The 21276-nt window shown below is 45.4% G+C and overlaps 4 protein-coding genes across 9 annotated transcripts; 2 read left to right on the top strand and 2 right to left on the bottom strand.

The window, feature by feature from the left end:
- Positions 1-674: 674 nt before the first annotated feature.
- LOC103645770 (uncharacterized) lies at positions 675-3365 on the bottom strand. Of its 3 annotated transcripts, none has more exons than NM_001351048.2 (6): positions 2818-3125; positions 2465-2629; positions 1577-1688; positions 1392-1488; positions 1138-1300; positions 675-1025 (listed from the first exon to the last, which is right to left on the bottom strand). In NM_001351048.2, the coding sequence occupies exons 3-6, from the start codon at positions 1661-1663 to the stop codon at positions 959-961; spliced, it is 414 nt and encodes a 137-aa protein (NP_001337977.1). In that variant the 5' UTR covers positions 1664-1688; positions 2465-2629; positions 2818-3125; the 3' UTR covers positions 675-958. The 3 variants fall into 3 exon arrangements, with proteins under 3 accessions (NP_001337977.1, NP_001389043.1, XP_035820890.1); NM_001402114.1 differs by having other exon boundaries at positions 847-1025; positions 2465-2586; positions 2818-3145; XM_035964997.1 differs by having other exon boundaries at positions 893-1025; positions 1133-1300; positions 2465-2586; positions 2818-3365.
- A 5260-nt stretch (positions 3366-8625) lies between these two features.
- Positions 8626-11035, top strand: LOC100276371 (uncharacterized). Its single transcript, NM_001150177.2, has 8 exons — positions 8626-8942; positions 9046-9213; positions 9305-9352; positions 9692-9748; positions 9840-9941; positions 10043-10108; positions 10541-10642; positions 10728-11035. Exons 1-8 carry the CDS (start codon positions 8832-8834, stop codon positions 10824-10826), a joined length of 753 nt encoding a protein of 250 aa, NP_001143649.2. The 5' UTR covers positions 8626-8831; the 3' UTR covers positions 10827-11035.
- A 1499-nt stretch (positions 11036-12534) lies between these two features.
- Positions 12535-15760, bottom strand: LOC100304335 (uncharacterized). Of its 4 annotated transcripts, none has more exons than NR_159406.1 (2): positions 14185-15706; positions 12535-12790 (listed from the first exon to the last, which is right to left on the bottom strand). NR_159406.1 is itself a non-coding variant. In XM_008670003.4 (2 exons), the coding sequence occupies exon 1, from the start codon at positions 15523-15525 to the stop codon at positions 14281-14283; it is 1245 nt and encodes a 414-aa protein (XP_008668225.1). In that variant the 5' UTR covers positions 15526-15760; the 3' UTR covers positions 12544-12790; positions 14070-14280. The 4 variants fall into 4 exon arrangements, 3 of the variants coding, with proteins under 3 accessions (XP_008668225.1, XP_035820765.1, NP_001353675.1); XM_008670003.4 differs by having other exon boundaries at positions 12544-12790; positions 14070-15760; XM_035964872.1 differs by having other exon boundaries at positions 12545-12790; positions 13629-15760.
- Positions 15761-18010: 2250 nt separating this feature from the next.
- Positions 18011-20668, top strand: LOC103648331 (uncharacterized protein At2g24330). The gene is made up of 5 exons (NM_001351053.1): positions 18011-18444; positions 18852-18996; positions 19327-19436; positions 19511-19916; positions 20021-20668. The coding sequence occupies exons 1-5, from the start codon at positions 18169-18171 to the stop codon at positions 20296-20298; spliced, it is 1215 nt and encodes a 404-aa protein (NP_001337982.1). The 5' UTR covers positions 18011-18168; the 3' UTR covers positions 20299-20668.
- Positions 20669-21276: the final 608 nt, after the last annotated feature.

The following is a 21276-nucleotide window of genomic DNA, read 5'->3' as shown; positions in this document are numbered from 1 at the left end:
GCATCATTATGAACCTTGGTGGCCGCCGCATCCATGGCTTGTGGTGGGCCAAGGCTTTCTGACGTTGAATCAGCTGATCTTCCTGCCAGACAGCCAGAGAGCGAGAGATGAAGGGAGAGGGAAAAAGAGAAACTTGCTGTTCCCGTTTGTTGCGGCGGAAGCGGGCGGGACTCGCCGACAATGTGGTCGTGGGCTCAATAGGAAGAGGCCCAGATGCGACGACTTTGCCGTTCGACAGGCCCAGGAGGAAAAATACCTTTTCTTTTTCTTCTTATTATTATTACACGACCAGCCTGCTGCAAGGGAAGGAGGAGAGCAGGCGGTGACCGTTGCAGGCTTGCAGCGAGCACAATGAATTCGGCTAGGGTTGCAGACGCAGGGAGGGAGAGGGTCGCTGGATCGGCAGCGGGGGGGGGGGGGGGGGGGGGGGGGGGGGGGGGGGGGGGGGGGGCAGAGGACACTCTGGTCCGGTGAGCCCTCATCTCGCCGCACTGCAGTCTGCATCCCGTAGCAGCAGCTAGACGCTTGCCTGTTTGTACGCACGTGACGTATCTGCCAACCCAGAGACATCAGAAGAGCATGCACATGCGACTCTTGTACTGCTATCGCGAGGAAAATCAACAAGGTCAACGTTCATCTACAAGAAGAAGAAGAAAAAGGACACAGAGCATGAGAGCAACCGATATACATACACGCGAGGAAGAAGGGGGTACAACACTACAACTCCCCCTCATCCATCGTCTCACGAATACAGACAGACACGCTGCATCTGATCTCCCCTGGTCGCCCCCCCCCCCCCCCCCCCCCCCCCCCCCCCCCCCCCCCCCCCCCCCCCCCCCCCCCCCCCCCCCCCCCCCCCCCCCCCCCCCACACACACACACACACACAAATGACTACTACATGCATGTACTGCTCAGCCGACGCCCGCGACGGAAATGGCTTGGTGGCTTCCAGACGACTAGGCCTCTGCTCTGCTGTTGATCGCCAGCGTGAAGTAGATCAGTATCGTCGTCCCCACGCTCGACCTGCTTAATGGCAGGAGAAGAGAAACAATGTCGACCAGACAGACCGACATCAGAGAGGAACCGGCCGGCGGCAGAGCCACTGCGGAGAGAAGAGAAGAAGTAGGCACTTTACAGCGTCGCGAAAAAGAGCAGAATCCTCCGAGGGTTATTGACGGGCGTGATGAGCCGGCCAAACCTCCTGCTGCTCCTTCCTTCCGCGGAGTCAATGAGGAGGACAGGCGCGCAGGGAGTGCAGTGACCCATGGCCCGCTGCTGCTCCAGCTGAGATGGCACAACTGCAGACAAATCACGTTCAGAAGGCCAGAAGCATACTACGTACACAACAGCCGGCAGCTAGCGGCAGTTCATGGCCGCTACTGTGTTTACCTTTGATGATAAGTTTTCTGGTCAGATCCTCTTGCTGCTCCAGCTCATCACCACCCTTCATTTCCATCCGATTCGAACCCTTGCGTGACAAGGCCCTCTGCAGGTGAAGAGAGCATGGGCTTACAAACTCAGAAAGTATTGGCACTTGGCCGTTCAAATCTTCAAGTAAAGGGGCGCGGGCATACGATCATTTTTGGACTTCCGGAGCAGCATTTATCAGGTGGTTGAGGCAGACCCTCGATATCCAACACCGCATTGGCGGTTCTGTCCATAGCTCGTGACCCAGCCGGGGGGCCCCTGCGGCAAATGCTTGATCACAACTCATGACAAGTACGAACAGTACAGAATACCCTATCAGTGTGTGCGCTTGCATCATCTAATCTAAACACATGAGCACACTAATTAATGTGTTTGACCCACCGCTACCAGTACAACAAAGCGTTGTTTGGGAAAGCACAGTTGCACAGCGGCATAAAATCCAAGCACGGTACTACTGGATATGTATAATGGTATTTAATATATTGTGATATCCTTCCCAACATGCAGCGGATATGTCTATGTCTATGCGCTTGCATCATCTAATCTAAACACATGAGCATACTAATTAATGTCCTTGACCCACCGCTACCAGTACAACAAAGCGTTGTTTGGGAAAGCACAGTTGCACAGGGGCATAAAATCCAATCACGGTACTACTGGATCAGTGGTACATGTATAATGGTGTTTAATATACTGTGATATCCTTCCCAACATGCAGCGGATATGTCTATGCGCTAGTATTATAGGAACAAAACCTGCAGCTTTGCAACCATCCACTTGCAAAATATGGCAAGTGGATGGTGGCAGAATAAAAGAAAAAAAAAGGGATACCACACGCTCTCGAGAAGAACTCAAGTTAAAACTGGACAGATCAGTAGATCACACATGCTATCCAGCTAAAACTCGTGGGGGCTAAAACAAAAGGCTGCACAGGTTTGGTGTAGTCGTTTGTTGAGCCGTTGCAACTTGCAAGCGACCAGTGACAAATTATTATTAAAAAGAAAAAAATAGGACAAGAAATGGGGAGTCAGTACCTGTCCACTCCCTTTTTCTCGCAGCGGGTTCCTCGAGGCAGATACGGATATGAACCGTGAAATCCCTCCCACTTCTTCCGAGCACTCAGCTGAAGGGCAGTCTTGTTTATCTTCCCAAAAAGCTGAAGAAGTTAACCAGCGGACCTTTTTAATTAACCGGAGATACTGTAAAAAAGACGAAAAAGGGATGTGAAACAAAGTGAACTTGTGTGGTGGTTTTCTGCCGCGATAAACTGGATGGACTGACTGAAGAATCCATCACCGCCCATTACAGAAAACAAAGAATTTTCGTTGGAGGGCAGGGCATGATTGCGCGGAGCAGAATGAGCAATCCGTCGTAGTGGCTTCCTTACCGCCGGTGTCGGAGTAGGCCGATCCAGGTCCGGCTGGAATGGATCTCCGTCCGCCCCCGCCGCGGGTTCAGAGGAGGAGAAGTCGATGCGGCGGCGGAATGGTATGGTATCAGGCGTGGGAGTGCGGTGGGGAGAGCCTGCGCGAGATGCGGAAGCAATGGGTGCTCCTTCTACCTGCCGCCGTCCCGATGCCTCGGCTTTATCGACGGACTGGGGGGAGGGGAGGCGCGGGCAGGACCAGACGGAGGGAGAGGTGGGGGAGGTGGCGAAGGCGGAAGCGGAAGGAAGAAGAGTGCAGTCTGGAGTGGTAAAGCGGCGGCAGGAGCAGGACAGACAGGAAGCCATGAAGGGAGCAGGAAGGAGGCGGTTTGGTTTGGCTCACGAGGCGCTCTCGCCCGCGCCGCGAAGACCAGTTCCATGGACCGGAGCCCTGTAGCTTGTGGGGGGAGGATGAAGGGGATTGGTCAGACGGCCATGGGCACGGTGCAGCCGAGCCAGATCAATGGCGCGGCCTGCAGGTGGGGGCCAGCCGCCCAGCACGGGCGCGGCAATCGAAGGCGGTGTCAGTGAGCGAGCCGTGTTGGGCTGGCCTGGCCGTGTGCGTGACGGCGTGGGGGCCGGGCAGCCCCGTGCCGCTGCTCCTGCGACTGCCAGCTACGTACCGGACGACCAGATCACCAGACGTGAGGGCAGATGATTTCGGTATTCCGTCCGTCACGTCGTCGCCGCGCCGGCGCCGCAGTATTCGCCATTTCGTTGCGTGTCCTCGCGTTTGCCCGCGGCGCGGTTTTGGGTCGTGCATATGGACAAAATAAGGTTCGGTGACCGAGAGGGAGAGGGATCCATCATCCATTCGCAATGGCAACGCCGCCGCTACTGTCCGGGTTGACGGCTCAAATCTCACAGTGCGTTTGGATGTTGGAATTTAGACTCGGAATTCAGAATTGGAATTGACAAACCCGAATTTTGGTGTTTGGATGGTCACAATATTTGGAATTGGAAATCCACCAAATTCCAGCCGGTATTCAACTCTACACACGCCTCCACTCTCCAATTCCGACCCTCCACCCTCTGATTTGCTCGGAATTGAACTGGATTTGGTATTGGATCCGATTTCCAAAGCCAGGCTGATTTGGTATTGGATCCAATTCAATTCCACCGTCTCCAATTCCAACATCCAAACGGAGCATTAGGGTTTTTTGTTTGCTACCTGAAGATACTATAGCTTGCCTATTTTTTCTGTCTAAGTTAACATTTTTATATTTAAATGACTAACTTTAAATAAATTATAACGACTTAGACCATGTACAATCTTATTAATTGATACTCCCTCCGTCCCAGGATATAAGGCATAACCACATCTGGTTCAAAGACCAAAAAATGCATTTAATTGTCTCTATACCACTGCATCGATATACGTATGCATAGAGAGAGCACGCCTTATATTGTGGGACAAAAATAAAAAGTAGTTACGCCTTATATCCTGGGACGGAGGGAGTATGTCTCTAAGAGATTAACTTCTCTGTACACGACTTTCTATATTTAATGTCTCTTAACTGCATTTATGATTTAGGAGATCAAGATTGTATGCATCATGTATTCTCTTAGTTGTCTCTTATATTAAGAAAACAATTCTAGTGTCTTTAGATTGTATGTGCCCTAAGGGCTAAGGCAGAAAACCAAACAGGTGTCACAATCATGTCACAACAAAACCACAAGCATTCAGTTATTCGTAGAACATACTAATTAAATGGTGTAACTAAATGATCAGCAAAAAGTTAGTAAATTATGTGAAGATAAAACAAATCACTCTAAATTGACGTTTTATGCGGTTTCCAAGACCTTAGAAACGAGTTGACATGATTTTATTATGGTAATTTTGGAGTATTTGAAAACTCCACTACTTTAACCTAAAATTTTTGTCTGTCTATGACTAGTTTTTAACACATGTACGCTAAATACTAGGATTCGAGATAATTTAGAGTGTTGTAAATAATACTATGTGTCAAGCTCGCCGATCGGCGGTGTGCATGCAATACTCACAAAAAAAACACCTAGCCTATAGCAAGGAGGAGCTTTGGCAGGGCGCAGCGGTGGTCGCCGACGAACGCATTGTTCCGGCCGGCCGCCATGAAAGAACTGCAGTCCAGGCAGGATCACGGAGCACGACGCTGCAGTCATGCTGTTCAGGTTCATGTTTTCGTTGAGAGGCTCACATTGACATGTCTTTTGTCCGTGCGTGTGCACCGGCCGCCGCACAGTGATGAGTGGTTTAGGGCCCGTTCGGTTGATAGGGAATAGAAGACCGGAACTGTTCCGATCCGAATTGCTTCTTTAATTTGTATAAGTTTTGATTAACAGGAATAATTCTTGGTGTAATCGGCCCTTAGGTTAGAACGCTTTCCCGTGACCGTGGCCCGTGACCGTGACTGCCGGCCAGTTCACTGCACCCAACGCACGCACGTGTCGTAATGGCGTCTGCGCTCCGCTGCCGGAACATGATCGTCAACCGTATGCAAAGGCTCCGTGGCCATACCATGTCGCTCTGGTGCCATTACTTGAATATGGACGGTTTGGATCCAAATGGTCGTGTCCCAGTTCGAATCAAAGTGTTATGTTACGCGAAGGAGCGGACCTGTCGGCTGTCACCTGTCAGTCAAGCAGTGTGGTCACGGGCTGGCGCCATTTTTGGCCTCCTCTGGCTCTGCAGCGGCCAGCAGGCTGCATCTGCATGGGCGGCGTGGTTTGCTCCCAAGTGCAGCGCCTCGACGCCGACGCGCAAGTTCCGCCATGTGATGAGCCCGGAATTTCTGGACGCCCGCTGGGTCTGGCTGTTACGTTACGCCGCCCCGTGTGTGAATTGTGGTCACACTATAAAGCTCAGTCCAAGTACAAGGCCTAGCTGTCGGTTCGGGTTAACATTAACCACAGCTGTCCTGTCCTGCCCGTAGCCTGGGTGACAGTACTGCCTGGCAACTCTGGTGGTGGTGCCTTGACAGCACCCGCATAAACTTTGGAGATAAAACCAAACACGCTTACTAATGTAGGAGTCCTGCAAGCACATGGTTCGAATTTTCTAAAGAAACTACTGGCTTCGTCCCAAAATATTAATTCGTTTTAGCTTTTTAGTTTTTAATGTATATATTCAGATAATGAATCTAAATCCTAAACCCTAAAACACTAAGGGCCTGTTTGGTTCGTGGCTAACTGTGCCACACTTTGCCTAAGATTAGTCGTTCGAATTGAGGAACTAACCTTAGGCAAGTTCTGCCATGTGATGAGCCCGGAATTTCTGGACGCCCGCTGGGTCTGGCTGTTACGTTACGCCGCCCCGTGTGTGAATTGTGGTCACACTATAAAGCTCAGCCCAAGTATAAGGCCTAGCTGTCGGTTCGGGTTAACATTAACCACAGCTGTCCTGTCCTGCCCGTAGCCTGGGTGAGATTGAGTGGGTGACAGTACTGCCTGGCAACTCTGGTGGTGGTGCCTTGACAGCACCCGCATATAAACTTTGGAGATAAAACCAAACACACTTACTAATGTAGGAGTCCTGCAAGCACATGGTTCGAATTTTCTAATGAAACTACTCGGTTCCTCTCAAAATATTAGTTCGTTTTAGCTTTTGGTTTTATGTCTACATTTAAATGAATGACAACGAATTTAGACACATATATAAACATATTTATCAAAAAATGTACGAACCTACGAATTCATTAAAAAGACTACTATTTTAGGATGTATGAAGTATATAATATATACCGTATAGTGATACTCTGTACCATCTCAGTATAGACAGGTTCAAATCTAACTAAATCTATATATAAAAAAAAAGATGAAGCCACTCTCTGTCAGCTAGAGGTATGACATTGATCTTAACTCTCTAAAACTCTCTGGTATCTCCCCCAAAAGCTTCTTCCTAGCAAGGTTCATTGTGCTCAACCCGACGCATGCCACAGGGTAGCACACCAGTACACCACTTAGATTGTTGGTCCCAACATCCAAAGTGTTCAACCTCGGTAGCAAGTTCAATAAGACAAAAGCAATCTCACCTGATAGCGAGCTGCTACTTAAGCTGGTTGTCCTTACCATCGGGCAACTTGACAGGGAAGCAGTCAATTTACCAGTAAACCGATTGGAGACCAAGTTTAAGGATTCCAACTTCTTCATGCCCCCCCAACTTATTATTAGAGAGAGAGAGATACACAGGTTTTGGAGGCAGATTTTCGAGTCCATTAAACCACATAAAACCATGGCATGGTAGGATTCAGGTACATATAAAGTAGCAGATTTGAAACTGAAGATAACCATAATATAGTCTTTTGGACTATAAAAAGGGAATCAGTTCAGGCTCCACCGAACTTTGGTCAAGAGTGTTCAATCCACTTACGGGTTTTATATACACCGAACCATGGCATGATAAAAAATGTTGAATTAAGCTCACGCTAGCATATAATTCGTACTAGCGCTAGAATCACAAAGAGGAGAGAAGTTGACGGCGGCGGCGGCGGCGACGCGACGAGAGAGTTTAGCAACAGTGGCGCGCGAGTAAGGGGAGAGATGATCTAAATAATATTATTCATTAGATTTTAACAAGCAAGGGAGAAATTGTTATCCAACCATCTAAACTGTTGATATTGGTGGTGGGTTAAATCCGTGTGCAATTTATTTGATGGATTTAATGAAGATTATGAGTGTAAGATGATTTGTAAAGTTTAAATTGTTAGATTATATAATGGTATAGATTGTACTACAACTTGCTCCTTGCTTTTCTGGCCGATGGTTCTCCGGTATCTTTGGTAGCCTGGTGTCTTTGGCATGATATATTCAGTTTAATTTTAGTGAAAAGTTCACATGTTCTCGGTGTGCCCAATAATAATTTAGGTGGGTTTGGCAGAGATCTCATAGTTCCGCTCCAGCGAGAATCACTTTTGTCGAACCAAACGATAAAAATCTAAAATGCTTTAGGTTGAGAGTGGAATTAATCTAGTCTCTACTTTGTACTAGAAAGTAGGAGTCAAAAAATCTTGCTTTCTACCACTCCCAACCTGCTCCACACTCTTTAACTCCTCAGGAATCACTTCACAGCTTATTTTTGCCAAACATTTTTCGTCAAATAGATTCACTGCCGTAGAGAATCACTCATAATCACTCTATTAGAAAATCAGCTCTCAGAGCTAAAGAATCATGGAGCAGAGTTCTACCAAACGAGCCCTTAAGGCCTGTTTTGAATAGCTCTAGCTCTAGAAAATTTGATAGAGTTAGTGAAACATGTTATTAGATGCCTCCGAAAATCGTAGAGATGAAGCTATAAAACTTTAAAAGACATTTAGATAAATTGTTCAATTTATTATTTATATTAAAAATAGTTTTAAAACTAATTAAATTGATATTATAAACTAGAACTTCACATTAGAGATAACTGGAGCTATAAAAAAAAGTCGAAGCCAAAAAGGAGAAGAGAACATATCTAATGCACATAGAAGATTGATGCACATGGTGCACATATTAAATCATCACCACTCATTTTAGATCTAACGTCTCTAGTTGTTTGGTATATTTTGCTGAGAACATCCTCCAATGTGGTAGTGTGTAGTGGTGGAAGGTGTTATTTGTAAATTGAATGATTAATTAGAGACGTTAAATCTAAAATGAGTGGTGATGATTTAATATGTGCACCATATGCACTAATCTTCTATATGCACCAAATATGTCCCCAAAGGAGAAAGCGAAAAATCGGACGTCTTGGTCTTGGTCTTTTGGATGACCTCTTCCCCGGTCAACAAGATAAGCACATATGCTGTCCGTCACCGCGCGCGCCTCCTTGCCCTTCTTCACCCTTTCCTCCCGGACCCGGCGTCTCCGTGCCCGTGCGTGCCTTCTCCGGCCTGCGGTCTCCTCCACCGGCCACCGCTGCCTCGCAATTGGGCAAGGCAATCAGACCGCCCCCATCAACCGCCCTGACCGCGCGAGGGAGATCAAACGCGGAGGCCGTCCATCCCTCCCGCGTCATCGTGATGCCAGGCCTCGCCGCAGCCGAGCAGGACGCCGTCTCGCTGGTGCGGCGCGTCGCCCGCGCCCTCAACCGCCGCTTCACCGACATCGTCGCGCTGCTCTTCAGCCACAAGGTAAAAGCAAAGCCGGTCCCCTTGGCTCGCCCCTGCGCGCGGGCCCCTAACCCTAGCTACTGACCGTATTGGTTGGGGGGTGCGGCTCCGCTTTGTTTCTCAGGGCGCTGGATCGCTCGGCGCCGTCGCGGGGTTCGCCATCGCCGTGGTGTTCGCGTGGAAGTTCCTGCGCCCCCGCAGACGTGCTCCCAAGCGGCCCCCACCTACCCCTGCAGCGGCTCCCGCTGCGACTGTGCCTGATGCGGCCGAGCCTATCGGTGACTCAGGCAAGGTAGGCGCTATGCTGGAATAGAATGATGGTTCCTGGCATTGTTGATTGCAGTGGCCGGCTCGATCTGTGACATCAAGTTTGTGTTTGACAGGTAGTAACACGGGAAATTGTGGTGAAGCGACTGAAAGGCTGCAGAAAGGTATGGCTTCTTCCATAACACTTAGCCGTTCCCATAGTTTGTCTTTCAGAAGAGTGAATGTGCATGGGTATTCTTAAGGGCTATTCCTATGCTACAAAAGATGACAATGCACCTTCGGAATAATTTTCCATTCAATAATGCTGGTAGGTTATGTTTTCAGATGAGCAGTGATAGTAATGAAATATTTTAAGGAGAAGAGGCTGAAGAAATGAACAGTTGAACATGCACTGATATAATTTTTGGCACTATCTTCCTAAATCATGGCACCGCTTCAGATTAATAAACTCTTTTTGTCATATCACATAATTCACCCAGTTCTCATAAAATTTGCTTGTGCAGGTTACATGCCAACTTCTCGGTGTTGTTTTTGAGGAGACAATTCCTGAGGAGCTTCAGGTGTGACTAATGATGCTAGTCAAGAATTTGTATCTTTTGCTTTGTCACCTATGACCAAAGTTTAACCATCTGCCATCCATCTTTGATGCAGAAACATGCCACCGTTAGACCCTCCGTGGTAGAGCTGCTACTGGAAATATCCAGATATTGTGATCTCTACCTAATGGAGACTGTAATTGACGATAAGAGCGAGGTATTGATTTCTTAGTTCATCCTTATATTTATTTGCAGTTATGTCATGAAAACGTGTTATATGGATGGTTCTATAATTTGAGTGAGTAATGGAAACTGTAGGAAAATGCTCTCATGGCCCTGGAGACCTCTGGACTTTTCAGAACTGGTGGCCTGATGAAAGAGAAGGTGACAGGATCAAACTAAGATTGTTGATTCATAATAGTTCATTTACCTTATTGCTCTTATCATAAAACTTGAATGATATTTTCCCATGGAGTCCTCATTATGTCTATTGTCCATAGGATATGCAGCAAATATAAATATCATATACATATAACAAAATGTCCGTTAGTTTGTACTTGCACCTTTTAGTTTTTTTTTTAAAAAAATGGTACAAATTGAAAGTTCTAGTGGCACTCAGCATATCAGTTCTGCTCATCACACAGAATATTCAGTTATATTTTGACAGATGAAAGAATATAGTTCCTCTTGCCCATAGTTAGGCCATATGTGTTTCTCTTTATCACCTGGTATCTGGTAATGCTTGGATGTTCTGTTGTGTTTTAATCTATCTGCTTCTTTCGTCTTCACTTGACTGAAAACAATGTATGTTTTCAGGTGCTCTTTTGCAGCTCTGAAGTTGGTCGAACTTCATTTGTTCGACAGTTGGAATCAGATTTTCACATAGACACGAGCCTTGACATAGTTTCTCAACTATCTGTATGTTATCTTGTATCTTATTTATTCCTTGAGCAGGGGATTCTTTTGATATTCATGTGTTAACATTTTTTCCGTTTATAACCAGCGGTTCATTCGATGCCAACTATTTATTTCCACGGTGGAAGGAGAACAGCTTGCAGGCAACGTATTCAATTCTCCAAGTCTTGAGCAGTTCTTCTCTTGATGGCGGGACGCAAAGAAAGGCCTTCTGCACTCCAAACAAATGTGCTGATTTCACAATTGTGACTTGTGAGTTGTAGGCTTCTAGCGCCCCCCGGCCTGGACGCAACAGACACCCTACAACTGTTGGAGTTCAGTTGTGATCATGCAAGATGTATATTAAACAGACAATAATAAGTTGGTAAAAAATATTCATATTTATTTATTATTTCTAGTAAAAGTACATGGAAAATATAAATATAGAAGCTACTCCTGGTCGTCTTCAACTCTTCATTTCCACCTAGCTTAAGCTGAAAAAAGATAATTGAAACAGGTATCAGTATGATACTTTGCAAATACGTATATGATAGGCTGTCTTGAGCAACTTATCCGTCATATCCTTCTTTTTAAACTTTATTTTTTTATGCACGATTTAGCTTAACAATGACTGAAGGACATAATACATAGAAGCAATAACAATAATACTTATTCTGTTCTAAATTACCCTGTTTTTTTAGATTCGTAGATATATGTCATACACGTTATGTCTAGATATATAGTATAAATCTAAGATGGCAAAGCGTATGTCCCATAGTTTGGGATGGGAAAGTTTAAGAATTTTTTAGATACATTGTTGTCTCATAATTTGGGACGGGAAAGTATAAGAATTTTTTGGATTTTTAGATACGTTACCTTTATTATGTATGTAGACATGTTATATATCTAAGTATATAGTTGCTATGTATCTAGATTACTAAAATATCTTATAATTTAGAATGAAAGAAAAATGATTTAACCATGCAATATTTGAAAAACAAATACTCTATCCATCCAAAATTAAAATTTGTTTTAGATAAATAATAAATTCATACAATATTTGATGTATGTGTTTTATATATGTGTCTAGATTTATTATTAACTATCTGAATATGAATATTAAAAACAAGAGCTAAAATGACTACTATTTTAGGATGGAGGGAGTAACAATTTGAACTATTGGTACACAATACACATGATCACTAGGTAAAATTTCACTATTGAGGAAGTCAAGGTGAGTACTATTAAACCAGATGTTTCTCGACTAAATAATTTTCAACATCAAAATTGCTGAGTTAGATAATAAAAAAGAAAGATGACATTATTACGCAAAATTGGTGAAATAATTAAATATAATAAAGTACTACAATGATTACAAAGGGAAATAAATAAAACTGTCTGGTAAGCCAGCTGCACCCATTGGACATCCATGGATTGCCATTCACTGTCTTCAGTTTATTTTTCTATCGTGCTACCTGCCAGAGCCTCGTTTAGAGCATCTCTAACAATGAATCCTATATTTGAGTTCTAAATATAAAAACAGAATCTAATTTAAAGTATTTAGGGTTACAAAAAACATTTGCATCTCCAACAGTTTGAGTCCTATATCATATTATTAAAAAAATAGACTATATTATTTAGGAAATAAAATGTTAGGAATAATATATAAAACAAAGCTAGTGCTTCAACATATAGGGTTCTATATTTAAAACCTAAGAGGAGTTCTGTAATTATTTGATGATTTTTATGAAATATGACTTCTATTGGAGTATGTTTTGGTATTAGAGTCCTATATTTTTAAATACAATTGTGTATTATAAAATACTTTGGTTTTAATTTTTTTTAAAAAAAATTGGTTTCCAGAAGTTGTTTGGTGTTTGAATACAACGAACTCTGGCCTCAGTGTCACAGAACTTGGGACGCCGAGACACCAATAGGATCACCTGGTTTAACAGTACAGCTTGTTACATTTCTCGAGTCAAACAGTACAACTGAACTGAGTTGCTGCATGAACATATTATGGTTGCATCATAGGATGCAACAACTAATCCCTTGGCAGCGCTGCTGCTGCTACAATGATCTGCAGAGAGAGGCCGCAGCTGGAGCTGTTTTAGCTGAAGCGAACACTTCCAACCAGGGTCAGGAGCCGCACGAAGTCAGATTGTTCGATGTCTGCGCATAGAAGCACAACAGAGACACGGTCACAAAAAATTCATAATGTCACATAACAAAGATACATGCAAAATTGAAACCTAAATCAGTGTAAAAAATATATGTACGGAAAAACCAGAGTAAAAAACAAGGTTCTGTCATTGCAAGACCTCTAAGGGCTGGTTCGGTGTCTAGGGAATTGAGAGAGGTTGGAGGAGATTGAGCGAGAAATTAGTTCATTTGAATCCCCTCCGACCCTCCTAAATTATCTGGTCCCAAAACCAGCCCTAAGGCAGACAGCATAAAACTCAGAAAAGCGCAAAATCTCTGGATGCACAACACACGTACAAGTAAGCTAACTTTCAACCAATGCATTTCTCTCTAAGTAGATTCCAGATGCTTTGCAAGAACCAAACCTTTTTATATAGCACATCTCCTAGGTGGAACCACTGAAGATTTGATTATATTTATTTTCTTTCAATTTAACTTATTCTCCAAGTGCTCGGCAAGAATCAAACTTTTTATATAGCCCCCCAGCACCAGGTGGAACAACTGTAGGAGGCAGCCATAAGCCTTCAAACTTTCTATATAGCTCCAGTCCTAGGTAGAACAACTGAAGGTGGCACGTGTAAGCTTTCAACTTTCCAGGTTACCACTATGTTGTTCATCATGTACACAAAATCAAATGGAACATTTAATACAAATTTGTTTTCTCAAATTAGTGACCCAACTAACAAAAACCTGTCAAGACTGTTCCTATCTAGCACAATGACCATCCATATCATGGAGGTCTTATCTTTGGCGCTAAACACCACTTGATATTCTGCCTTTGGGAAATGAAATATACCAAATGACTTACAGTGGCCGTGAGGGAAAAAAGTTCGGGACAGGAGTACATAGCTCATCTAGTGATATTTGGATCCTCGAAAGAAATGATCAAATGAGACACAGCTGAAAATTTGGGTAGGTTGTTATGAAGGAATTGAATTGTGCCATTACACAAAACTCTTGAGCGCATATTAAAAAAGATTACTTCATGTCATATATGTGGTATCTGTGTTAATGATGTGTAGTGAGCATGACATGATGCGGCATTTTTAAGAAAATCCCATAAAAAGGAATAGACTTGCACTGATCAACTTGACAATAATTTCTGAATCCGAATGGATGGCAAAGGTCACAGCACAAAAGCCAGCTGTACCCTCCACAGCCCCAGTGAGTCAACTAACAACAACAAAGGCATCCATGAAGACTGCTGACAAGAAAATCTTCCAAGTTTGTTAGGTCAAATGGATCTCACCAGTCCTTAAGTGCCAGTTTGGAAACTCAAATCCCTAGCCCTAAGAGTGTGTTAAATTCCAATATATCTTGTATTAACAGCCAGCAGGTTAAAGAAAGAACATAGGCAAACCAACCAAATTTCTCTGCCAGTTCTCCAGGCAACACTTGACCAGGGACAAATGGAACTACAAGCAGAAGAGCCACTAACAACACTGCATTCCCATGGCCTCCTACTGCCTATAAGCATCATCTGTGTCATCATCTCCTTCTGAAGCCTCACTGTGCCATTCCTCCTCAACCCGATCCTCAATCTCTGCCTTTGCATCCTGGCGACCTGCATCCTCCCTGTCTTTCTGCAGTGCCTCTCTCTTCCTCTTCAAGTCCTCTAGATACTGCTTATGCCCCTCTTCCATGATTGCCACAAATCTCTCCTTCAGCTCAAGCATTGGGTCTCTATCGATAAGCTCTCCATTCTCATCATATGCTTCCCTCAATACTGCTGTCTTGATGCCACCCTTAAGTGACACATAGAAGATACCTGGGTGCCTCGTGAACGCATTAGCAAATGCATTTGGCAGCCTATACTCATCACAAAATTTCCCGATAATTGGTACCGCCATCCTCCGCTCTACTGTCAGGGACAACACCTCATGTAAAACACCAATCGATCTCTTCTCAGCTTCCGGAGATGCCGGATGCAGACCGGATGCATCTGCGTACGGCGAGATATATGGCAACTCAAGCCAATCCCTCACCCATTCCCTCATTTCCTTCTTGAGGTAAAACCCCTTGGGCAATTTCACAGTGAAGTTTGGCCTCGGCCTAATTCCGACGACATCGGCCTCCTTGTCAGCCTTAGCTTCGATCACCGACTTGGCCAGCTCATCGTCCCAAGCAACCAGCTCGAGGAACGCGTTCCCGGACGCGTCAGGCCCGGGGTCACCGACGAGGCGGAAGAGGCCAGGGTACCTCGGGACCAGCGAGGCCAGGAAGTCGTCGGGGAGGCCGAAGTAGCGCTTGGCGGCGGCGATCTTGGTGACGGGCAGAGCACGCGTGGAGGAGATCATGAGGAGCTTGGCGAGCCTGGAGGCGAGGAGAGGGGCATGAAGCTCGTAGAGGCGGGAGGCGAAGTCGAGGAAAGCGAGGAGGTGCGGGGAGGGCGAGGCGACGGGCTCCGGGGGAGCGGAGACGGCGAGGAGGGTGGGGTAGCGCTTGAGGAAAGTGGGGACGTGGACGGGGAGCTTGATGCGCTCGCGGCGCTTGGTGAGGTAGCGGAAGAGGAGGCGGCGACCCGGCGAGAGGAGCACCTCGCGGACGAGGCGGGACGCTTGGAGGAAGCGGCGGTCCCGGGCGATGGCAGCGTCGAGGGCGGGGTCTCGCTTCCACGGGACCTTCAGGGAGGATATGCGCCGGGCGGCGGAGAGCCGGAACGGGACCAGGACCAGGCGGCTGGCGGCGACGGCCGGGAGAAGCATTGTGGGCGGCGAGGAGGGGAAGGCGGAGAATCAGGGGAGGGAGATGACAGCAAAGCTCGACAGTCGACAGCGAGTGGGAGCGGCACGTACGCCGACGCGTATAGGGCGCACCAGCGCAGCCAACGCCGCGCCGCCTCGACGGCGTGCCCGCGCTGGCCGCTCCACGCCCCCGTCCCCAGCCGCCTTCCTCCCCTGTGACTTGTGAAAAACGAGGACTATAGAGCAGAGCAGAGAGAGTCCAGAAACGAGACGATGGGCTTGACTCCTCCATGACAAGCCCAAGTTGCAGCGCAGGCACGTCGTCGGGCCGGGCCAAATTCCTCGTCTCCTCTATAACCCATTTGCTACAGAGGAGGGCCCACAGCAATACTCATCACAAGCATCAACCACCCTATATAGAATGTAAAATATAGCGATTTGGCTGCTTGAACACATCTAATCTTATTTTCTTTGTCCTATACACTATCGCAACTCATCCTTCATGTACTCAATTAACTAAATCCACCATATGGATCACCTATTGTCAGGAGTGACAATGAGCTCTAAATTTTACATTATAAAGGTTGACCATGGAATTGGAGGGCATTTCTCCACTAAATTTTACATTATAATGACTGATTTGTTGACCAGGAAATCGGAGGGGATCTAAGAGAAAGAATCCCCTTGTTATTCAATTTTAAATAGAAAGGGGATTCCTTCCCATGGATCCTCTCTGATTCTCTGGTCATCAAACCAGCCTTAAGATTTAAGGATCGGATTAGCATCTAACTCTATTTCTATTCATTTTTAAAATAAAATTTATATAGGCTCTTACCATTTTGTGAAGAAGCATTTGGATCGTGATCTATTACCACCTTTGCTACTAAACACCAACGCCCTCACCCTCCTAAACTTCCAAGGTGGCACTAAACCTATAAAATACAACTCATGTGTCATATGGACCAACAACAAAGCTACTGCCACTACGGGCTAGGGTGTTACGTCCTTTTTCATATGTTGGTGCAAAGTGTGGCGTCCTATGATTGTGTGAACAACTTCACATAGTCCATATAAGCACAAACAAACACACTCGAGTAGACAGTAGCGGAAACATAAATAAATATGCAATACGGGCAAGTGTGGGGTAAGCCAAACAAGTGATGTGATAGTTTTGCTTGTTCGAAAGTCCAGGCCACCAACAATGCCATACCTCTTTGTTGTGGAAGCTAGTGAATGATCCAACAAGGTTCTACTCTGTTTTAGGTTTAGTCTTCGTATTTGTCAATTTAGAGACTAAAGCTATCTTTGACAACGTCTTCTAAATTTTAACATCTAAAGAAATATTCCTTATACTTTATAATACCCTCTAAAAGATTTCACCATCTATATATTTTCCATCTCCAGCAATGTCCCATAAATTTAGTATTCTATATATTCAGTGTTACCAGAATTCATAATTTAGTTTGTTTAATTCCCTTTTGGCTATTATAAAATTTGAATTGTGTATTTTATGAAATTAAAATAATTGTTACAATACATTTCCATTCCATGGAGAAAATGCTCGTCACTACTATTTAGCAATAAAATGTACCAGAAATTTGAATTTATATATTATTTCGATGTTGTACAACAACAAAATTGACTAATTAAAAAACAATGTACAAGAATATTTGCTCCAAATTATACATACACATCAAATAATTTTACTTTGCTAAATCAAGCACGCCAAATACTCAGAAGTGGGAGGTGTGGCCGTGTGGGCGAGCAGACGTTCGTCCGGTACTACTGGTGCTTGCAGTTATTGCAGATTAGACCGGTTGCAACCTGGATAGCGGATGAACAGACGTCAACCACGGATACCGAACGAACTTGTCCTCTACAATTTAGAGGAGCATTTATAGCAATTTAGAGGAACGTTTATAGTGCGGTTACGTCCGAATCGAAGACTATTGGATTTAAGGGGATTAAATTTCTTGTTAGTTAAAATTAAATAGAAGTTAATTTTATCACCTCAAATCGTCAGACGTAACGGAATAAGTCTTAAGGGAGTGTTTGGTTTCCACCTACTAAACTTTAGTGACTAAAGCTTAGTTACTGTTAGTTCTACAATATCAAACAAGGTGACTAAATATGTCTTCCAAACCTGATTTCTAGAGACTAAAGTTTAGTCCCTAAAATTTGATGACTAAGGGGTTTTGGTTTCTCTAGTCACCCTCATAAACTTTAGGGAGTAAAATTTATTCTCTAGAAATCTTATTTAAAAAAACTATTGTAGTCACCTCATTTAGTATTATATGGACTAAAATTTAAGAGATGAGAGATGAAACCAAACAACTTCTAGGTATAAAGTATCATACCTTATATAGATTTTTGTTGGAGAGAGATTAAAATAAAATAATGAGATTATCCCTATAAACCAAACATCCTATTACTCGTAACGCCGACCACGCGATGCGACGCCTTTGCTAGCTTCCTTGGTTCCTTCCCTCCCTCTCCTTTGATCCTTAAGCAACCCTTCCCTTCCATTCCATTCCTTGGCCACGTAACCCAATTACCCAACGCATCGAGGAGCGCACGAAGGCAACCGCCTTCCCATCCCACCGGGCATCGGCCCATCTGATCCGATCAGGCTAGATCCTGCCGGTGCCGGTCTTCGCGCCGCCTATGGCCGAAGGCGACGCGCCCGCCCCCGCCGCGGCTGCAGCGGCGGCGTCCCCGCGGTCGCCCATGCCGCAGGAGACGCCGGCGATGCAGAAGCGGAGGCAGCGGGGGCTCGTGTCGCGGGTGTGGAAGGGCATCTTCGGCGGCCGCGAGGACGTCGAGAAGCTGCTGCAGGCGCTGTCCAAGGAGGAGGAGGCCGTGCGGGCGCGCCTTCGCCGCCGGGCCCGCGCCTCCCGCCAGTCCGCGCACAACGTCCTCGCCCTCGCCGCCGCGCTCGAGGTGATCCGACTCGCGCCGGCTGGATTATCTATCCGATCATACATAGCAAACACCGCACGTTTCTGCGCACTTCGCTGCTGTATTTCTGCTCCTGCACCGTAGAGGATGGGAATTCCTTTCTCGTAGGGCGCTGAATCCGGTTCCAACAGTGGAATCAGGAACATGATGAGCAACCTGCCAGGCCATCGTGTTACGGTAGTCAGCAATAGCCGTTGTTATGATTGGGCATCTATCGTCGCCTCGCATCACACGCGATGCTTTGCGTAAGTTCAGCGAGTAGAGTTAGTACTGTTGCTGAATGGAATCGCATTGGGATCGGCTCATGAGTGCCCCTTCAGATCTAGGCCCTTTGAGCAGGAGAAAATTGTGTTTTGAGATGGTCCCTTGTTATTTCGTTTTTGCGACAGATTGTTGCCGTTGGATACGCCATCATGACCACGAGATCGCCGGACATCAGCTGGCAGATGAGGGCAGTCAGGGTGCTACCCATGTTCTTGGTTCCTGCTCTAGCTGCTCTCATCTACTCGACCATTACAAGCCTCACGAAAATGCGTAAGTATGCTTATATCTCCGTATGCACATTCTGATACTGCATATGCAAACACATCATTTGGCTGATTGGCTCTAGCTACGCATCCTGTTGGCTGAAGGTGGTGCAACGGTGCATGTTCCCCATTAGTTTTTCGCTGCATTTTATTTGATCAGTGAGCACAGAACAAATTTGCCGCCTAATTTACTTGTATCCTGGAGAAACTGTTGTATCAAAAGGCCAAAGTTGCAAAATGTGCCCATTTAGCATGAAGGTGTGACCAAGTATAAATTGCTTAAGCGATTATAGATAATTCTTCATTTCTTATTAGTATTGTGCTACCCTATCTGCAGTTGACAACAGAGACCAACAAACTCTTGAAAAGCTACGAACTGAAAGGCAAGCCAAGATTGATGAATTGAAGGAGAGAACAAATTACTACACTACTCAGCAACTTATACAGGTTCATTTTCAGCCCTGTTTTATTCTTAATTTTTTCTTCTTACATACGACTGACTCGTCATGCTGGTGCACCAGAGATATGACCTTGACCCAGCTGCAAAGGCGGCAGCGGCAACAGTTTTGGCATCAAAGTTGGGTGCGGATTCTGGACTGAGAGTCTTTTTGGGAGATGAAACAAGAAGGGATGCAGCAATAGGTAGAAGTAATGATAACAATCTTGGACCAACTACTGGACTTAGGCAAAGAAAAGGACACGTAACCAATGGTGCTGGAAGGGCCCAATCCCTTGAGCCATTTGATGGCTCCAATGTGTATGATGGCAGTGATGAAGGCCCCAGCCCTCCTAATCAGACTGTTGAGCACTTTAGAGGTCCATCGGGTAATGATGGGGGTTGGCTTGCACGAGTAGCAGCTCTGCTTGTAGGAGAGGATCCAACACAGTGCTACGCTCTAATCTGTGGCAACTGCCATATGCATAACGGTCGGTGACAACGAACTGTTTATTATGTCAACTATATCATCCACAAGTTCTCTATTAACCAGTTTCATTTTTTTGAACGTAATTAACCAGTTTCCTTTCTCCAGGTCTTGCGAGGAAAGAGGACTTTGCCTTCGTCACATACTACTGCCCTCACTGTAATGCCCTCAATGGATCCCGGCAACATGATGACCATGAATTGGTACCTGATTCTGGCAAGGAGAGTCCTGATTCTCAATCTGGCGGAATCATTGGCCAAGCTGGTGCAAGCCTTGCAACCTCAGGTGCTGCGAGTCCTGTTGCAAGCAGCCTACCAACCCTTGAAGAACTCTCTGCAGAGGAAGATTCTGGGGAGAAGGCGAGCAGTGACCAACCTGCCAATTGAACTCATCATTTCCTGTATATTGTGTTCTTTGTGGAGTATTGTTTTGGATTTGACTCTGGGTATCGAAATTTTTGTACCTACCATGTAGTATATATGGACTACCATGCTTCCTGCATGGTTGTGGTGGTTTTTATCGTGGCTTCCCCCCCTAGGGTACCAGGACAACGCCCATTTGCTGGCGTCTTGTCGCAACCGAAGGTCTTGAACAGTGATGCATCAACTCACAAATTGGATGTATTGTTCTTTGTTTATGGAGTGTATAGTATTTGAAAGACTTTAGGCATCGTTTTCATTTTCATTTTAATTATAACCGAGTTCTACGTTTACCGATGCATGACGCATCAACTCACAAAGTGCCTTTGTTTTTCTGTTATTTGTGTGGGGGGTTGCTGAAGCTCGGAATGTGTTGGTGGCATCACGTCTAGTGTTCTGTGTTTAGTGCTTGTGTCAAATTAATACTGACTCCCTCTGCGACATTAATAAAAAAACTCATGTTATATTTTTTTTTTTTGACGAAGGGGCGAAGCCCTCTATTTCATTAAGAAATAGGAAAGTATGTAACAACCGCACCCACGCGGTAGGACCTCTAAAAGAACAAACACGGCCAGAAAGTTATCTAGACTCTAAACACTATCGCTAGATCAGTGAAGAGACTACGATAACAGTGAAAGTTTTGGCCTACGAAGAGCTACATAAGACTTTCTTATATACAACCAACCAAGACAGGCAGAAGCCACAAAAGACCAGAACAGTTTGGCCAACAAAAGACAGACAACTATCCCAACAAGCTTTCTCGGCATCATCATTTTGTCATCCAGGAATCCGCCTGTCAAGAGGACACCACCCCAAGGCCCTCCCGAAAGCTTCACTTGCCGTCTTTCGGATTAACCTGCTTCCTAGCACCACCATTTTTCGCTCCTTTTTCTGACGAATCGCCCAAGAATCCAACCAGAAGCAGCAAAGAAAAATGATGTTAGA

This window comes from Zea mays, chromosome 2 (assembly GCF_902167145.1).
Source record: "Zea mays cultivar B73 chromosome 2, Zm-B73-REFERENCE-NAM-5.0, whole genome shotgun sequence".
In the NCBI taxonomy this organism is placed as follows: Eukaryota; Viridiplantae; Streptophyta; class Magnoliopsida; order Poales; family Poaceae; genus Zea; species Zea mays.
This window is presented reverse-complemented; position numbering and strand designations above follow the sequence as displayed.